Source organism: Sceloporus undulatus, chromosome 6 (genome assembly GCF_019175285.1).
Source record: "Sceloporus undulatus isolate JIND9_A2432 ecotype Alabama chromosome 6, SceUnd_v1.1, whole genome shotgun sequence".
Taxonomy (NCBI): Eukaryota; Metazoa; Chordata; class Lepidosauria; order Squamata; family Phrynosomatidae; genus Sceloporus; species Sceloporus undulatus.
The window spans coordinates 102,863,657-102,883,358 of NC_056527.1; the positions used below are offsets into that span (position 1 = coordinate 102,863,657).

A 19,702-nucleotide genomic window follows, 5' to 3' on the forward strand; every position below is an offset into this window, starting at 1 on the left:
TTCTCTAGGAACTTCTAGGTTCTCCAGCACAACTCTACAGTCAAGTTCTGGCACAGTCATGCTGGAGGACCTAGAGATTCCTAGAGAGAATATATTAATCAAATCCGCAAAAGTCAAAGCTCCAAATGTAGAGGCTGACTGTATTCCAAAATCCAAAACCTGGATGAGTAGTGGGCTGAGATAGTGGCACCTTTGCTTTCTGCAGGTTTAATGTATACAAATTTTGTTTCATGCACAAAATTATTTAAAATATTATGTATAAAAGTACCTTCATGGTATGTAAGATGAATATGAAACATAAATGAATTTCATGTTTAGACTTGGGTCCCATCCCCAGATATTTCATTAAGTATATGCAAATGCTCCAAAATCCAATCCGACCTCTGCTCCCAGGCACTTCAGATAAGGGAGACTCAATCTATACTAGGAAAGTGCTTAACTTTCATCAGCGCTGGGGTGGCAGGATGGAAAGATTTGCTTAATTGCCAACTATGTTCTTTCTGTGCCATCTTGATGGCCTTCTATTGCCCTTCTCCTGACTCCCATCTACACCACAGGGGCAGGGCAACTCCCATACAGTGGACAGCCACAACAACCAGAGGCTGCTGGTCTGGGAGGAGACTACAGTGCTGGGAGATACGGTAAGTTGAAGAGCAGGGTGGCTTGCAGGTAGGACTGCCTGACCTCTGTACAAAAGCAGAAAGAACCAAATTTTGAACCAAGCACTGACAATTTGAAGTTAATCAGCAGCAGCAGCAGCAGCACCAATCTAGTCTGCACATCAGAGGTGGACACCTTCTGAGGATCAAAGGGTCACATTGGACACACACCTCCTCTGAACCTACTGAAGCCACATTAGTGCTAGCATTGCTGATTTTGCCACACGTGCCACTACTGTCACAAAGTGGTGGCAGCAAGAGGTGGCAATCCTGGTGAAAAAAGCAAGACAAGAAGGAAAGGCAGGAGAAGGTAGTATTGGGAGCATAGACAGAGGTTGTGGGGTGGCTTGGAGCAACCCATGAAGACAAAGATAGGAATCATAGCCCACAGAGGGCATGGCCTTTGCCAATCCTGCCAAGACCATGGTAACTCCCTTCCAATTTTTTTAAAAAATGACTAGAAAGCCCTTTTTTCAGTTAAAAAATACCCAAAAGTACATTCTAAATGTAACAAACATTGTTTCAAAGGTTCCCTACTTGAAAAGAGGAGGGGGAAAAACAGAACATAAAGTGTGTGGGAATGTAACACAACACCTCTTTTGGTCACTCAGTATGGCAGTCAGAATGGAACACTGATCCTTCTCAGCTCCAGAGAAGCTGGAAATAAACTGGTGCAGCCCTCTGGGCTATGGGGCATGCCCATGGCTGTGGAAAGATGAGATCATCTGCCATATCATGTTCAGCTTGCCACCAGGACCATATGGTTAAAGATTTGCTCTAATGACCTTTACCCGTCTTCCTTCTCTTGCTACTTCCTTATCTTTCCTGCAAATTCCAGTTCATATCTGATGGACTGCCTGTACTTAGCCTTATTTTCATGACAAGCAAATAGCAATCCTCTCAAGAGTGAAATTGACTCAGCCACAATATTGCCCCTTGCAAAGATCTGCTTGTGAGAAGATGTAGTCTTCCCTGTTCCCAGAGCTAACCATGGTATCACTGGGCTAGTGATTCAGAAGGAATTCCTGGATCCTGAGTAACTGAAGCCAGTCTCAACTTGTCTGGAAGTATTGGTAAAGGATTATTTGTCAAGGGCGAGCCAACCAAATAGGAGTGAAGTCTGTAGTGCCTTCCTTTTTAGAAGATGGTCACCTACTTCTTTGTCTCTTTTATCCAAGTGGGACTCAGCTATCCAGGTGGGCCCCATTATCCATATGAGCCACAGCCTGTGCAGACCATAGAACTAGATGGTAAAAAAAAAAATCACCTAACCTTATAGATGGCAAGCAGAAGCTGAGGAAGCTGTTAAAGTGGCTTCAGAGCTCCTGGTGGCCTTCAGGCTGCATTTTGCCCATTTCCGGCTTTGTGGTGGATTTCATCTACTCTGTAGAGACAGCATTGTGGGGGCTAATGACAAACATCACATCTAAGATAGGGTTGCCAGAGTTTAAGGTCTGGCCCACAGTCTCCAGTTTTTGTAAGTCACCTTCAGGCAGGAGACAGGGATGGAGATTCTCCAGTTTTTGTGGGCTCAGCTCCAGGTAAGGGGAAAGGGCTGGGTGCAAATCTCCAGGTTAGCTAGTAGAACAGCAGCTTGCTACTCTTTGCAAGGTTTAATTGAATTTTTGCTCTAACTTGAAAAGACTCTCCAGGGAGGGTCTATTTATTTACTTGGTTGGCTTCCTCCTTCCTTCCCAATTGCTGTGGTACTAGGGTTCACCTTCTGCTCTGTTCTGCATCCACCTTTTGGTTAGAAACAAGTACCAGTAGGCAAGATTACATGTTCCTTATCCCATCTCCCTAAGTAAGTGAGGAGGAATGGTTCCCTTATTTCACCTTGATCTGGGAACAGCCCCTTTGGCTAAGTTTTATCCCTTAATCTCCAAACAAGGAAATATATTCTCTGTGTGTGTTCAAATTACAAGCTGTAAACAACTGTGGTTGGTACTTAATGCATAATGTTTAATCACATCACCAAGAACTATCTCTAGGTCTCAGATGTATCAGTGCTTGGGACAATTCTGCAACCATAATCTAGGATAGTTTTTTTGTGGGATTTTTGGGCTATGTGGCCATGTTCTAGAAGAGTTTATTCCTGACATTTTGCCAGCATCTGTGGCTGGCACCTCTGAAGATTCCAGCCACAGAAGCTGGCGAAACGTCAGGAATAAACTCTTCTAGAACATGACCACATAGCCCAAAAAACCCACAAAAAAATCTGGATGCTGGCCATGAAAGCCTTCAACTTCATAATCTAGGATGTTGTGGTGACTGAATTCTAATTCCTATTTCCAGAATGTCTGGAGGGAATGCCCCCAGAACCAGAGTGTCAGGGGAGGACAGTGATTGCAGAGTAGGTTTTTTTGTGTTAGACTCTTATTTCTTCTCACCCTCTGTTTCCTTCTTACCCTGTGCAGGTAACGGAAACGGCCTGGGATATATGAATGGCGGAGAAGCTAATGGGCTTGGGGCAGGTAAAACTGAGAGATCTATTAAGAAGATACCTTTACTCCTCTTTTCCAGTTGGGCTCCCACCCTGATCTTTACAGTGCCTCCTACTGGGCTGGTGTAACTGGAAGCACTTTCTGCAACCAGATGCTTCACTGTGCCTTCACTTATGCCTTCGCTGGGCTTAGCTTTCATTTCTCACTCTGTCTAGCAGGTGCATACAGTCCCCTCGCAGCTGGGAAAGCACCAGGAGGGTATGGTGGTCCACTAGGCCCTGGACAAGCACTGGGAGGCTACGGTAGGTGGTCCTATATTTGTGTTATGACACCAAGTTGAAGACCTCCTCCTGTCCCACCACTATGGCACCAAATGTGGGGACATCCTAAGATGTCGTCATTGTTCCCATGTGTGGCTTTATTTGTGTAATCCCACAACTCAACAACACCCTTGCACCTCTGCTGCCATGACAGACACTATGTGTCTGAATTCATCCACACCAATAACAATACTGTAGCATCATCAGGGGCTCAAATGTATAATACTAAAATTAAGCAGAAATTCACTGTACAGTAGAATCATAAAGTTGGAAGAGACCACAAGGGCCATCCAGCCCAGTCTCCTACACTCAAAGTACTCCAGACAGATGGCTGTCCAGCCTCTCAAAAGCTCTAAAGGAGATTCCACCACACTCCAAGGCAGCAGATTCCACTGTCAAGCAACTCTTACCATAAGGATATTCTTCCTAATGTTTAGGTGCAATCTCTTTTTCTGAAGTTTGAATCCACTGCTCTGTGTTCTAGACTCTGGAGCAGCAGAAAACAAGCTTGCTCCTTCTAAAATATGACAGCCTTTCAAATAAATAAACATGGCTATCATGTCATCCCTTAACCTTCTCTTCTTCAAGGCTAAACATACGCAGCTCCCTAAGCCATTCCTCATAGAGCATGGCTTCCAGGCCTTTCTCCATTTTGGATGCCTTTATTAGATTTCTTTCTCTTTTACTTTAGGAGGGAAAGAATCAAAGTATGGAATGAATGGCTTTCTGGGAAATGGGTACAGAGGTAAGAGATAAGAGAAAGTATACAGTATTTTCCATAATTTTGGCAGTTGTTCATCCTTGTTGCCTATTTCATCCAGAAACTGTATGTTCCTCCGGACCCTCTTCAGACACATCTGTATAGTTCAAGTTTTCATAGAACAAAAGGTGACCATTATCTATCCCACAAACATTAACAGTTTTAAAAGGAAAATCTTTCCTAAGAGTTCTGGCATCTATAGGTGAGGTGAGCAAATTGCTGGCCCACAGATGTTGTTGGACACCAGCTCCCATCATCCCTTACCATTGGCTGTCTTGATTAGAAGTTGTACTTTTACAATATCTGGAGAACCACACTTGCCTGCTCCATCTATAATAGAATATAAATGACTAAGGCCTGATACAGACAGGCCAAAATAAAGCTGCTTCGAGTCAATGATATATGCATCCTAAGAGTTCAGAAGCTGCACCAAAGCCATGCTCCAGTCCTAAGGCCTGGAGTGCAGCTTTGGGGCAGCTTCCAGACTCTTAGAAGACATGCATAATCAAAACACCATACCTCCAAAGTGACCTGAAGCAGCTTTATTTTGGCCTGCCTGTATAGGGCGCATGTAATAGATTGGGTCTAGGATTAGTCCAGTGAGGAGAAAACCCATCCATGGGCATACTCTGACAAAAACTGGAACTTAACACATATTTCAAAGATGATCATATTTATAAATCTATACTTCTCTGGAGCTGAAGAAAGAATTGAGTTACATTTGTTATATACCTGCAATATAGATATGCTTTTGGCTCCAAGTTGAGAGTATTTCTGGAGAATAATGTACAGTACATACATCCCCACTCACAAAATGCTTGAAGACTGTACCATTTTGTAATGTTAAGATTGTTTCTTATATGATGATCTGGTGAATAAAATAATCATATCCTATTCTACATCATGCCTTTCTGTGCTCTGCTTCTGTCCACTGCAGACCTGGAATAAATGTAACAGTAGTTGTCCAATTATCCTCATCTTTCCCTAGTTCGCTGCACTTCTGGAAAATGCTGAAGAGGCGAGATTGCTCCAAGGAACGTCCCGCAGCAGGATTTAGACATCCCAACAATCTTTTTGGTGCTATTTCTGATGACCAGCAACACCAAAGTTTTCCAGTATAAATGATCATGCCTTTCTTTTTCATACTGTATTATTTTATTATTAGAAATGTTGCATTTTAAAAGTGGGAGAGGGAGTTTGCTTTTAGGTTTTAAAACCTCCGTCAGCACTTTTTCTCAAGCTCCTAGGATGGTAGTGATCGAGTGCTATAGAAATGTGCAATGCAGAGATGGAAATCCTTCCCACTTCCCATGTGTTTTTAAAATCCCAGTTCTTTGAAAGTAGTTTAGAGATTATTCCCATCTGTGTATATGGCGTCCCATACCCTTGTGTCTTTTCAATTAAAAACAACAAGAACATTTTTGTCTTGCGTCCTTATTGTTGGAGACACAAGCATAATGTTGTCCAACACAAGCCATGGTGCTCATTTTAACATTCATGAATAAGTAGCGATCATGAATACAGAACAGTTACAGATGAGTAAATCTAAGAAATTGTTCCATGTTCATGATCACTTCTTAGGGTACACCACAGAAATAATGTAGTTCGACACTATTTCAACTGTGATGACTTCAGCCTACAAAATCCTGGGAGACACCTACACTTTTTGGCACAGAAGGTTAAAGACTTTTAAAACTACAATTTCAGGATTCCAAAGGATGGAGTTACAGCACTTAAAGTGGTGTCAAACTGCATTACTTCTACAGTGTAGTTGCACCCTTAGTCACAACCGTGACACTATTATTACGAATGTAAACCTCCCCCTCAACTTTATCTGACAACATCTGCATGGGAAGAAGGAAATCTACTTTGCTGGCAATCAGAACATGGGTGAATGGCATTTCCTTCAGGTTTTGAAAGGTTGGACCAAGAGCATCCAACCTATCTAGCTGATGTAGAATACTGGCCCTTGTCTGGAAGCAACAAAAGGCATATGAGGTTAGAAAGAGAAAGCAACTATGGTTTTGGGGATCATGTACAAGTAGGGGAGATGTGGCCTAATAATTTTGAACTGCCACTCCCATCATGTTTCAGGATGCACTGGTTAGGGATGATGAGAATTGCAGCCCAACAACACCGGCAGGGCCATTTATTTATTTATAGTATTTATACCCCGCTCTTCAGCCTTAAAAACAATCTGAGCATTGAAAAGCAGGGCAGGCAACTGAATACAGTACAGGTGAGATAAACGGGAACCCATATACAGTACTACAATCCAAGCACAATCTATCCAGTGTTTCTCACAGTGCTGGCCCAAGACATTTTCCTCTGAGGCTAAGAACACATTATTATTGTTGTTGTTGTTGTTGTTGTATTTATACCCCGCTCTTCAGCCCTAAAGGCTATCAGAGGGGCTAGTGCCCTTTGTCGAACAGTCCTTAAGACATACACACAGCAACAACAAAAGGCTGCATAATGTGATTATACATGTTCTGTACTGTGACTCTTAACATCACTATTTTTCTCCTGCATGAGTTTTAACAAGTTTGCTTTATGAAGAAGCCAATGAAGCCTTGAAAGCTTGCATAATGTATTTTATGCTTTAAATCTGGCCCAATAAAGGCACTGATGCTTGGGGAGTTAGCGTCTCAGAGGTCTCGAACCCCAGAAAATTGACTTCTGGTAAGCAGATTTATTGCTTTCACACATCAGCATTTATTAGCGCTCTGTATCGCATCCAAAAAAAGTGAGTTTATATCCCCGAAAGTACGTGCAGAAATAAAACCAGTTAGTCTTAATGGTGCTGCTACACTGGGAATGCCACTACATCTGACAGTTCTGATGAGAAAACTGGACTTGAGAAAAGAGGCAACTGTTAGAACAGAATATGGAGAAACAGAATGGCTCCCAATTGGCAAAGGGGTCAGGCAAAGCTGCGTTTTATCATCCTATTTGTTCAACTTGTATGCAGAAAATATATGATGAGGGCATTTAGACTCCAAAGGAGGAGTGAAGATAGGAGAAAAGAACATCAACCATCTAAGAGATACAGATGGCAACATACTACTAGCGAAAATATCTGAGATATGGAATAATGGCTAAGGAAAATTAAAGAAGAAAGTGAAAAGGTGGGCTTGCTGCTGAACATAAAGAAAACAAAATAATGCCTACAGAGGATCATAGAGTTGGAAGAGACTGCAAGGGCCATCCAGTCAACCCCTGCCATGCAGGAACTTTCAATCAAAGCATCCCCAATAGATGGCCATCCAGCCTCTGCTTAAAGACCTCCAAGGAGGGAGACTCCACTACACTCCAAGAGAGTTTGTTCCACTGTCAAACTGCCCTTACTGTCAGGAAGTTCTTCCTAATGTTGAGGTGGAATCTCTTTTCCTGTAGCATCCATTGCTCCAGGTAATCTCTGGAACAGCAAAAAACAAGCTTGCTCCCTCCTCAATATGACATCCCTTCAAGTATTTAAACAGGGCTATCATATCACCTCTTAACCTTCTCTTCTCCAGACTAAACATCCCCAGCTCCCTGAGTCGTTCCTCACAGGACTTCATGGTTTCCAAACCCTTCACCATTTCAGTCGAACTCCTTTGGACACGCTCCAGTTTCTCAACATCCTTTTTGAATTGTGGCGCCCAGAACTGGTCACAGTATTCCAGGTGGGGCCTGACCAGAGCAGAATATAGTGGCACTATTACTTCCCTTGATCTAGACACTATACTTCTATTGATGCAGCCTAAAATCGCATTGGCCTTGTTAGCTGCTGCATCACACTGTTGACTCATGTGTTCAACTTGAGGTCTACTTGGCCTCCTAGATCCCTTCCACTTGCTCAAAGGAGGTTTGCCACTGGCCGAGGCTGAGAGAGCGTGACTGAACTTCCCAAGGTCACCCAGTAAGTCTTATTATGGCTTACAGATATTGGAACCCTGGTCTCTCCAGAGTCCAACACCCATTACATTACAGGCGGATCCTGAATCCTGATTGGCTAAACGAGAAAAAACAAAATGGCGCCCAGTAGGAGGCGAAGGGAAGCGAGGAGAAGAAGAAGAGTTCTAAAGGGGGCGTGTCCTGTGGCTTCGAGCGTTCCCGCTGTTGCTGGGTTTGGCCCCGCCCCCTTTGACTTTGTGACGTAGAAAGGCGGAAGTGGGCGAGGCCGTTTGGAATTTTGGCGCGAGCGCCGGGCGTTGGTCGAGGCTTCGCTTCGAGGAGGGAGGGGCGGGGCTTGGGTTTGCGCGCGCTTTGGGGGAGAAAGGGAGGGGGCGCGCCCTGGCTACATCCGGGTCTTCTTCGCCCGGGGGCTCTTTCCCTTACAACTGAGAGGAGGAAAAGCCTGGGAAGAGGTAAGACCCCCTCAGAATAAAGATGCGTTGCGTTGTGTTTGTTGTGTTTGTGTACCTTCCAGTCGTTTCCAGCTCATGGCGGCCCTAAAATGGGGTTTCCTTGGCCCAAGTTTCTTCAGAGAGGGTTTGCCATTGAGGCTGAGAGAGTGTGACTTTGCCCAAGGTCACTTAGTTGGTCTCCATAGTTGAGTCGGGATTCGAACCCAGAGCCCGACATCCAAAGCCACGCGAGCTCTTGGTATACATTAGCCACAGAGTTACTGCTTATTTTAACCTTAAGTATCAAAATCATTTTGCAGAGCACTGTAGAGGCACAAGAGCCATTGGGGAGCAAATAATATACATAGCATGAGATAAAGGTTTATTTTATCATGTTGTTGTTGTTGTTGTTGTTGTTGTGTGCCTTCAAGTTGTTTCCAGCTTAAGGTGACCCCTATTGTGGGGTTTTCTTGGCAAGTTTCTCCAGAGGGGTTTGCCATTGCCTTCCTCTGAGGCTGAGAGAGTGTGACTTTGCCAAAGGCCTCCCAGTGGGTTTCGTGGCCAAGCTGGGATTCGAACCCTGGTCTCCGGTGTCATAGTATCCAACGCTCAAACCACTATGCGCCAGAAGGGCTACATGTGCAAATACATGTTCCAAATATGTATTCTATATTAGCATTCCAATGTGGCAATGATGATGATGATGTTCTCTGCGCCTTTGCCAAGGCTTTGATTGAGAGTTCCTGCATGGCAGAATGGGGTTGGACTGGGTGGCCCTTGCGGTCTCTTCCAACTCTAGGATTCTGTGATTCTAAGCCATTTCCAACTCATGGCAACCCTATAATGGGGTTTTCGTGGCCCAAGTTTCTTCAGAAGTTGGGTTTGCCATTGCCTTCCTCTGAGGCTGAGAGAGTGTGACTTGCCTAAGGTCACCCACTGGGTTTCCATGGCTGAGTATTGGGGTTTTTCTTCTTCTTAAATTGGGGATAGAGGTGAAGTAGAACTTGTGGTGTCAACCTTCCTCATGCCAACTTGTATGGCGAGGGAAAAGGGGTGTATAATTGGCGCCTTGTGAGGAAGGATGGCCAGTTCAGACAGGGTTTGGATTTTGAGGCAGGAGATGGAGCTGATGGAGACAGAAAATGTGTTTGTTTTATTTTCTCCCAATATAGGGACTCAAAAGAGTTGTCAAGAAAACATATCCAGGGTTTGCCATGTTGGCCAGTTGTTGTTGTGTGCCTTCAAGTCGTTTCCAACTTATGGCAACCCTTTCCCAGGTTGTTGGTTTTTTTTTTTTTTGCTGCAGCCCAGTGTATCTTGAAAGTGCCATGTTTTGAGATGTCTATTCTGCCTACTTCTGTACAGAAAACATCATACCTAGAGCAGTTTTAGACAAGGAAGGAGGAGGAGTGAAGGTACAGCAACAAGGCAACACTATACTTCTAGTGGAAAGCTTCACAGATTCGGAACAGTCACTAAAGAAAGTCGAAGAAGAAAGCGCAAAGGTAGGCTTGCTGCCGAACATAAGAATCCTCCAAATGTTGCTAGGTTGTATCTCTTTTCAGCAATAGTCAGATTCCTGTGGTGAGGAATTATGGGGGCTGCAGCCCATCAGCATCTGGAAAATCCCACTCTGCCCGTCTCAGAGTTATTTAAGCTTTTCTTGCATTCATGCATGTGATGAAATGGACAAGAATCTGCAAAAGCTTGCGCCAAATAAAAATAATTAATCTTTGTTTTTGCTGCAACCAGATTAATAAAGGGGCCCCTCCTGAAATTTTTAGGATTACTTACATTGTTGAGGTAGGGGAACTAGAAGGATGTTGCGTCAAAGGGGTCTTGGAAAAGTTTTTGAGGAGGGGTTTGAAGATAGTTTAGACCTCGCAGAGGCTTTCAAGGGTGGCAGATCCTGTCTGAGTTTAGAAACTAAGCAGGGCCAGAACTGGTCAGTACTTGCATGGGAAACCACCAAAGAATACCACGTGCTGTACGCTATATCCTAAGAGTCAAGGATGGCTGAGCAGTCTAAAGTGCTGCATTCAGGTTGCAATCATGAGTTTGAATCCCACATCTAAAAGCAATGTTTTGGGTGCCAGCATGATGCAGTATTCAGATTGTTGGACTTGGACATTGGGAGATCAGGGTTCATTTCCCGCTTGGCCATGGAAACCCACTGGGTGACCCTTGGGCAAGTCATGATGTCTCAGCATCCGAAAAAGGCATTGGCAAACCCCCTCTGAACAAACAAAGAAAGCCCAGTGATAGGTTCGTTCCCCTTAGGGTCACCGTACATGGGAAATGACCTGAAGACTTGAAACACATATGCACAGAGTTCCAGAAACTGGGGGAAATGGTGGAGCCTTTTGGGGGAGCAGATGCTCTTCAGAGGGACTGAAGACAGTGAAGCGTACACTATGTTTCCTCACTTTACTAACGGCAGACTCTCACTCTGGGCAGACTTCAACCTGTAGGATTTACTTTGGGTGTTTTTCTAGAACCCACAGAATCTCCCAGGCAGGTTACACATGTTTAAAACTAAATAATTCTGAGCCTGGGAATTGATTTTGAGTACTAGAATTGAGCTGAGTTACAGTCTGTACACACAATTTCTCTCTCTTTTCTCTATCAGTCTCTCTCTCGATTGCAGCAATGTGAGCCCACTGGGTGACCTTAGGCATGTTACACTCTCTTAGCCTCAGAGGAAGGCAAAGTCGAACCTCCTTTGAACAAGCCTTGCTGTGAAAACCCCATGATAGGTTTCCCTTAGAATCACTGAAAGTCGGAAACAACTTGAAGTTGCACAATATCAACAACAGTATAGGAGAAGAATCATTTTGGTTGATGCTATTGTCAGACAGTTGGGAGACAGAAATCTTTATTACAAATCACTTAGTAATAATTCCAAGTCTATTTTGTGTCCACCTTTGGTCTAAGAATGCGGTTGGACATTCAGTTAGACTTACTTTCAAAGAAGATATGGCAATTTCTAGATCAATGGCCTATTTTTTAGAACTTTATTCTGTCCTTAATGTTGAGAAGTTGAGGGTACAGAGTTATCCCCCTCATACAAATTATATTGGCCAAGGAAGGACTTTTGCGGCTGGGCATAATCACAATACCACCACCACCCTGAACTTACTTTTCTACCTGGCAGTGCCTCCATCAAAGTAGCTCAGAGCAGTTGGCTTAACATCACGATTGAGGTTGATGTGTAGATTCGAATGTTGTTTTCCTGGTCTTAGTCTTATATTTTGGGCATCGCAGACATGTCTAGTCACCCTGATAGCTAAAGACAATTTCCAGTCTGAAATGCAGTGTCACAGTGAGTACTAGATTATTTTGGGGTGTGTGTATGTGTGTGCACCTTCACGTTGCCTGGCAATTTATGGTGACCTTGTGAATTTCATAGGGTTTTCTTAGACAAAAAATACTCAGAGGTAGTTTTCCCAGTTCCTTTCTCTGAAATATAGCCTTCAGCACCTAGTATTGAGTGGAGGTCTCCCGTCCAAGTAGTAACCAGGGTTGATCCTGCTTAGCATCCAAGATCAGGCAGGATGTGGTACCTTTAGAGTATTTAGGAAATAAGCATAAAATGGCACCTTCATGATTTGCTTTTTGTTTGGTTCAGCAAGGGTTTCTCGTGTTTTGCTTATCTCATTGCACCCAAGGTCAGAACATCCCACCCGACATTACTGTATTATAGCTGGTTTTCAGGACAAGGCTGGGTCCCCATGTGCCACTCCAAATATTTCTAGGCTAAGGGATGAGATAAAAATACAGCTATAATTATTTGTAATATTAGAATATATGCATGCATCTTTATTATGAAGCAAGTCCCACTTTCAGTCTTTAGGGCTTACTCCCTGGTAAGTGTTTCTAAGATTGCAACCTTCTCTTCCCCCCCCCCCCCCCCAACATAGATTCATGTGGCTTACAAGCAAGGAAATTGTGGTGTAAATTGATACTCTGAAACTCTGTATCTTCCTAATGACACTCTGCTTAGTTTCTTCTTTCTGTGATTCTGCTGACAAGCTTTCTTTGCTTTGGTCTGAGTGCCACTGGAGATTCATATTCCATCCTTGTCAGTTTCCTCTGAATGTCATGTGGTTTGTCAGCAATCACTGAAGTCATTAGAAAACCCCATCACTGTTAGGGATAGCTATGGGACAATATGGCAGATGCTCACATGCTCTCCAAATGGCCTGTGCCTGGAGACAACAATCCATGGGGCATTGATCTTTGAGGATGGAATTCTAGTGGCTGATTGGAGGCATGAATTCTGTTGAAACCTCTGACTGATAATAATAATAATAATTAATAATAATTTGTTTTATTTATATACCGCTATTCCAAAGATCATAGCGGTGAACAGCAAGTAAGCTATTTAGCAAGTAAGCTAATTTGCCCCCAACAGTCTGGGTACTCATTTTAGCGACCTCGGAAGGATGCAAGCCTGAGTCGAGCTTGGGCCCTTTTGCTGGTCTTGAACTCGCAACCTTGTGGTTTTGAGTGAATGGCTGCAGTACAGGCATTTAACCACTAGACAGAGCCTGGAAATAGGTACAAACATAAATAGGTCCATGCTGCAAAACAAGCTATAAAAGAAACTAAAAAGCAGAGCCATCTACTTATAAGTGGTGCTAGGTATACGTTTTTTCAGGATTCCTGTGCTGCTGAATTTGACTCTTGCATTTAGGAATAGGACTGACTTTAAATTGAATTTATGTCCCTCATTCATGTCATTTTGTCATGTTCCTCATGTTGTTTAGGTATGTACAGAGAAAATATTTTCAATTTTATATATGTATATTTTTCCTGCTCCCACCCATTCCTGTGGCTAGCGGACTTTAAAAGCCCAGCATGAGAGACTCATTGGCCCGTTACATACGGGCAAAAAGTACGCGCTCTGTGCGTACTAGGGTTAGAAAGAGACATCACTTCTTGACACCCCTAACCCTAATACGCACAGAGCGCGTAGAAAATGGCGGCACCCTATGCACATGGGTGCCGCCATGACTACGTCACGACCGCTCCGCATCCAACTGAGGTGGTGCAGAATTGACGTAGTCGCACTGTGCAAGAGCGCCTGGGGCACTCTTTTGGCAGCGCAGGAAGGAGCTCCGTTTCGGAACTCCTGCCAGGATTTGCATCGCTGGCGCAGCCTCTACATGGCGGCCTCTTTCTCTTGGTCCCCACTGTCGCTGGGTATCCTTGGGGCTCGAAGCCCCAAGGACACCCATTTCCAGGCCACGGGGAGGTGGCCTTTTGCCGCTTCCCCGCAGCCTGGAAAGCGGCGGATCGGGGCCTCAAACGGGCGGTCTGTAACCCACCATTGCTTCTTAGTTCTGACAGTGGAGACATTTACTTTAATCCTATTGACTAGTTTCTGCTTCCAGATATGCCAGTAGCTCTTGACTGTGCAGAGGCTGAGTCCCAGTTGATCCACACTCCTCTGCCAGTGCCAGCATTCTTCCGTGAAGCAGAATGTAGCTTCTCAGTCAAGCGGGCCCGCCAGCCTCTCAGCTATACTCTCCCTCCACGGCCACGCCACAAAAGTACGCTAACTGTGAGTCGAATTTTCTCTGACCGCCGGCTGCAGCCGTGGACCAAGCTCCAACCGCGCAGTGTTTCCTTCCATGGAGAAAAGAGGCAAGAGCCACCCCTTCGTAGTCGCCTATATGACCCCACCAAAAGAGAACTATTTTTCAGGCAGTGTTTCCAGCAGCTGAGTTGTCTGGGACGTGGCTCTTTTGGTGAAGTGTACAAGGTAAGACAATGACAGGGGGACAAACAGTCTCATTATGTAACAACCTACTTCACACAGGGTAGACTTAACCTAATGATTTTTGTACCGTAAGATGAGTTATGGGCTTAGATGCCTTTAAAAGAAGATCAGAGGATGTGTCTTATCAGTTACTATTAAGTGTGACAGCTAAATGGCATCTCCATGTTTAGAAACTGGATAGCCCAAATACCAGTTTGTAAGTGGGGAATGTGAAAATGTGCAATTGGCATTGTTGTATGTTTGTGACCAACAGGAGATTGGTATGAGAAACATAAGTTGGAATAGATAGACCTGTTTAGACCAGCAGTGCTCTTATATTTGGATTAATTTTTATAGAGAATTTGTTCCCTACTTTCTATTTGACATAATTTGTTATTATTATTTATTGTGATACTATTTAAATGCTTCTTAAATTAAAATGCAATGCCTTAAATATCCGATCTCCACTGTTTGTACTTATAGGCCATTCTGTTTGAGGAACAAATGGTACATTTCTGTGTAGTTTGATTAAAACTTAACAATGCCAATTGAGCATAGTTTCTTTTCCTAAAATCTGTATGTTTTTGGGACATAACATTGGGATACAGTGTTACCCCGGGATACGAATGTGCCGCCTTACGAAATTTCCGGGTTACGAAAAAATCCAATTGAAAAAAACTGTTCCGGGTTACGAAGGTTATTTCGGGTTACGAAAGAAATTTTGGTGCTTTTCGGCGCTTTTTCGCACCAAATCGCGGCTTTTCCCCATTAGCGCCTATGGGGTTTCGGCTTGCGAAAGCCTTTCGGGTTACGAAAGCGGCGGCGGAACGAATTATTTTCGTAACCCGGGGTAACACTGTATTCCCATTCCCTACTAAGGTGTTAGGAGTTTCTGAAGCTGTACCTGGGCAGGAATACCCTTGGAAACTTCTTTAAAATATGGGCCTGAATAGTCTATTTCATCTCTTACAGGTACGTTATAGGGAGGATGGACAGCTGTATGCTGTGAAGCGTTCTGTGGAGCTGTTTCGAGGTGAGGGTGACAGGCAGCGGAAATTGGCAGAGGTGCGCAAACATGAACGTGTAGGGCACCATCCCAACTGTGTGAGCTTTATACAAGCCTGGGAGGAGCGCGGTCAGCTCTACATCCAGACAGAGTTGTGCCCAGGCAGTCTGCTGCAATACTGTGAGAAGTATGGGCCACTACCTGAATGGCAGGTGCGGGCCTTCCTCTGGGATTTGCTGCAGGGATTGCACCACCTACATGGCCGCAATCTTTTGCACATGGATGTCAAGCCAGCTAACATCTTCCTCTCATCTAGCAATGTCTGTAAACTGGGTGACTTTGGGCTCATGCTGGAGCTGGACTGTGGAGATCTCAGTGATGCTCAAGAAGGGGATCCCCGTTATATGGCCCCTGAGTTGCTCCGTGGAGAATACACCAAGGCTGCTGACATCTTCAGGTGTGGGGTGAGATGGGAAGGAGGGGAGCTAAGATCTCTTGTGGCACTTGCTCCCCTGCCACATAATCCATTGCAGTGGAAACTGGTACTGTAGCCCAGTAATGCTGTGTTGGCCCTGTTCCTTTATCTCTCTGTTTTCTCTTCCTTCTCAGTCTTGGCATAACCATTTTAGAGATTGCCTGCAACATGGAGCTCCCCAATGGAGGTGAAGGATGGCAGCAGCTGCGACAGGGTTATCTGCCCCCTGAGTTCACTGCAGGTGAGTGGAAGCAACAGATACAGTAGTATTGACCAGAGCAAGACACAGTCAATCCCCAGATGGAGAAGTGGCTGTTGAAAACAGAAGGGTTGAGGGAAAGAGCTGGTGACCTGGAAAATCCAATATGCTGAAAGAAGCATATTCCTGCCCTTTTCAGATCTTTCTTCTGAACTGCGGACACTTCTGGCTGCCATGTTGGAACCCAGCCCTCTTCTCCGACCCTCAGTTGAGACACTGCTTGCTTCCAGCCTCATGCAAAAGACAGCAAGATGGCGGAAGTTGATGCTTCTGGCACAATCTGGGATCCAGCGGGGAGTTTCCATGTGCAAAGTGAGCATGGATTTCACCTGTGATAATCACAGTACTAATCTACAGTTGCCCTCAACTGCACTTTTCACAGCACTCTCAGGTTACTCTTTCTTTGCACTGTGTTGATAACTTGCAGCCCCTTCCTATTTCAGCCACAGTTTCCTTCTCAAAAAGGTTGTTTGTTTTCTTATGTGTGAATCAGACTGAGACAGTTCCATGTACTCTTACTGAATGATTAAATCTGTTTTTGTTACTGTCATTGTTTTGCTTTGGGGTTATGCCAGTCTCTATGGCATTGCCTTTTTGTTTTGTATGAGAAAATGTCGCTGTTCACTGTCATTGTGTGGTGTAGGGGCCCTTTTCTGGGCTCTCTGTTCCTGAATACTCAGTATATGACTCTTCCCTTCTACTCATTCCAGACTCTCCTTAGGTTCATGCAGTGGGTCTGGGAGACTGTATGCAGCCCAGCTCACTGGCTGCTGTTCTGGCATCAGAATGTTCCAGTTACACCTCCACATTCACCCCTTGTTCTACCCTTGCAAGACAGCAGTCTTTCTAGTGACTGGGGTGAAGAGGAAGATGGGAATATCGAAGAGAGCCTTGGTGAAGATGGCTTTTTGCTCTCAGGCACAGTTGGGCATCACAACCACACTTGTCCTGTAGAGCTGCACTCCTCAGACAGGTAAGTGGGTTACACTTGAAGTGAGAGAAAGCGTGCTTACTATTTTCTAGCACTAGCTACCTCCAGACTGAGAGTAGGTGTGATCCAAGAGGCCAGTTCAAAGATAGCTGCATAATTTTACCAAATGTTAAGAGTCTGGTGCAAAGCCTGAAGTAAGCAAACAGTCTACCAGGAAAGATAATTGCATCCCTTCTTGGAAATTCAGGCTCACTAGCCAGTCTGAGCTGATAGGCCCTTCAAGCCAATTTTAACATCAAATAAAACATCAAAAAACTATAAGGTGTTAGTGTGTTATAGTGGATGGTATATTGGACAATCCCCTTGGGTCGGGTCCCTAACAGAAGTGCACTGAGTGATCTTTGGTATTGTAATTTTTTCTTAGCTTTTTTTTATATCTTGCAGAGTGGTTGTGAGTTTTAAAAGCATAGGAAGCACAATAAAAGTAACTCAGCCTTATGGAGCAAGGTGCTACCCCTTAAATTACTGCAGTGAAATAGGACCACAGAAACCCAGTCCATCAACCATACTTCAATACAAAGTCCATCAAATGATTCAGTTTATTAACTGCATCTCCAACCTATATTGTTTATTCTGTATTGTTTGTTTAATTGGATCAGTGTTTTACCAAGTGTTGAACATCTGTCTAGTTTTAGTGTAGCAATTTTATTTCAGCTTATTTTTCAATTCTCTTTTGAGATTTTGTTTGTTATGATGTTAGCCCCTTTGAACTTGTTTTAGGAAGGAAGGGCAGCATAAGTGACCTAGGAGAGAATTTTTTCCTGACATTAACTGTAATGAATTAGACCTATAATATTAAGCAAGTCACTAGTCGTCTTTGAGAAAGCATTAGGTTCTGATCCTGATCCAACATATTACCTGTATTTCTGGCAATTCTTGAATTCCATAAACAGAGGCGTGGGTCAGTTTTTTCTTGACCTTTGGTTCTCTCAAAGTTGAGACCAATTTACAGCTTTCATAAAATTATTTGGCTTCATTTGAGAAGTGGTGATGTGTGTTGCTCATGTGACTCAAAATCTTTATCTCAAATAATTTGTGGCTTTATCTCAAATAATATGTATTTTACTTCTATAAAATAACTATCCATTCCAAACATAGAAGTTGCTGTTCTTTGCAGCTATTCCTAATTTCAGATTATATTTTTTGTGAATGATAGATGCTGAAAGTTGGGAGGACAGGTGACTAGACCACTTCCTTTTCTAACTGGGGTGCATGTAGAACATTGTCAGTTCAAGCATGTGTGCACACAATCAGTTTGGGAAGCTAGTCTGCATTCTTAACATGTTTCTGAATTTTTTTCTGGCTTCTGCTAGCTCCAGGAAATAAAAGATAATGATTTGCAAACACTGATAACATCCAAATTGTTACTATTCCAGACAGCCTGATTCCCCACTCCTGAACAGATGCCCATGTGTAGGAAGCACCTCAACACCACGACATCCCTCACCCCAGCAGACTGGTGGCAGAAAGAACAGGTGAGCTGTTCAGAAATTGTAATTGTGCTCCTGGTGGTTTTCATACAAGCCTCTGCAGACAAACGTGAATGTACAAAATCATGTCTAGGCTTTTTTGTGACTCAGCTGGTGAGCAGCTATGTACACTCAGCTGATTTCTCATAAATGTATCTTAAATATTGTAGAAGATGCAATTTTCTCAACACTAAAGCTTTGTCAACATTTCCTTACTGTGAAGCTCACCCCATTTTTAATGATTTCTTGCAGGTCTTTGGTACTCCCAGATAGTCCCAACCTCAGCTTCATCAGCCCAAAGTCTACAAACAGCAGCCCTATGTCATCAGACCTACTGCCTGTGAATGGTCTGCGACGCACACTAACTTTTGAGGATGATGAAGAGGAGGATGAATGGGAAGCAGTTGATCCCCAGTGCTCAAATCAATGTTCCACCTTTGAACCAAAAAACCTGCTGAGCTTGTTTGAGGATTCCATGGCATCTGAGCAGAAGTGTCAGAGCTGAGGGGGACTTAGGGTCTTTAGTTACTAATTTGTTTAGGCCTTTGTGGGTACATAGCGAAACTCCTCTAAGTGTGTTAACATATGTAGCCAGCATACTGAGGAGGTGAGCTGTGACATAGAACTAAGGCTAGTTATGGGGAAGCAGGACTTTTTAAAATACTGCTCCGTTCATCTCTTCTCTGCTTGAACCCCATAGTGATGCTATTTTTGAGACTCTTGCATTCAAGGGTCCTAAGCAGCATCTGCTGGAAGGCAGTAGAAAGCAAATAGTTCCCATCAGAGATCATTTGAGGGAAACCAATGTCCCTCTTTTATGTGGGGATGTGGGTTCAATATATAATGTACACATTTCTTTTTAAGTTTTGTCCTCTCTTGTTTGCATATCAGGGATATGCTGCCATTTGTGTGACTGGGATATGGTAACTTTCTCTTCCATTCTGGAGTTTTACAAAGGTGGCAGCTGTAGGATTTGACAATAAAAGCATTTACAAACTTTCACTGAATGTAGTGTGTTTCTCTTCCTTAGATATGATTTGATCATTGTCCCAAGTTGGAGCCTCATAATAAAAGACCAATATGAGGGATGGCTATTGAGAACCAAATCAAATCTGTAAAAAGGGAAGCCAGTTCTTACAAACACCTTTCCATTGAAACAATCTATACAAGTCAGTGAAGTTTTTGCTTTGCTTTTAAAATAACTGAATGAGAAGCCTTGAACAT

At 43.7% G+C, this 19,702-nt stretch overlaps 2 protein-coding genes across 15 annotated transcripts in view; both read left to right on the plus strand.

Moving 5' to 3' along the window:
• The window catches only part of LOC121932700 (glycine-rich cell wall structural protein 1.0-like), a 38,367-nt gene extending 32,777 nt beyond the window's left edge, over positions 1 to 5,590 (plus strand). For 8 of the 10 annotated variants that reach the window (XM_042471609.1, XM_042471601.1, XM_042471605.1 and 5 more), the window contains 5 exons: positions 558 to 641; positions 3,077 to 3,133; positions 3,319 to 3,405; positions 4,115 to 4,168; positions 5,172 to 5,590. In XM_042471609.1, coding sequence (XP_042327543.1) covers positions 558 to 641; positions 3,077 to 3,133; positions 3,319 to 3,405; positions 4,115 to 4,168; positions 5,172 to 5,197 — 308 coding nt within the window. In that variant the 3' untranslated portion in view covers positions 5,198 to 5,590. Of the gene's footprint in view, positions 1 to 557; positions 642 to 3,076; positions 3,134 to 3,318; positions 3,406 to 4,114; positions 4,169 to 5,120 lie in introns of all 10 variants that reach the window. The other 2 variants (XM_042471604.1, XM_042471603.1) reach the window with 2 other exon arrangements.
• Positions 5,591 to 8,428: 2,838 nt separating this feature from the next.
• PKMYT1 (protein kinase, membrane associated tyrosine/threonine 1) lies at positions 8,429 to 19,480 on the plus strand. Of its 5 annotated transcripts, none has more exons than XM_042475373.1 (9): positions 8,429 to 8,535; positions 9,880 to 10,019; positions 13,911 to 14,281; positions 15,251 to 15,741; positions 15,894 to 16,000; positions 16,158 to 16,330; positions 16,729 to 16,991; positions 18,386 to 18,484; positions 18,731 to 19,480. In XM_042475373.1, exons 3-9 carry the CDS (start codon positions 13,913 to 13,915, stop codon positions 18,981 to 18,983), a joined length of 1,755 nt encoding a protein of 584 aa, XP_042331307.1. In that variant the 5' UTR covers positions 8,429 to 8,535; positions 9,880 to 10,019; positions 13,911 to 13,912; the 3' UTR covers positions 18,984 to 19,480. The 5 variants fall into 5 exon arrangements, with proteins under 5 accessions (XP_042331307.1, XP_042331309.1, XP_042331308.1 ...); XM_042475375.1 differs by having other exon boundaries at positions 8,435 to 8,535; positions 13,898 to 14,281; XM_042475374.1 differs by lacking the exon at positions 9,880 to 10,019 and having other exon boundaries at positions 8,445 to 8,535.
• The last annotated feature ends 222 nt before the right edge of the window (positions 19,481 to 19,702 follow it).

Bases quoted from the DNA above. Each gene is read 5' to 3' on its own strand.
- PKMYT1 (XM_042475373.1), top strand. From the start codon at position 13,913: ATGCCAGTAGCTCTTGACTGTGCAGAGGCTGAGTCCCAGTTGATCCAC. The intron at 15,742-15,893 runs GTGTGGGGTGAG...CTTCCTTCTCAG, and splicing joins AAGGCTGCTGACATCTTCAG to TCTTGGCATAACCATTTTAG. The intron at 18,485-18,730 runs GTGAGCTGTTCA...GATTTCTTGCAG, and splicing joins ACTGGTGGCAGAAAGAACAG to GTCTTTGGTACTCCCAGATA.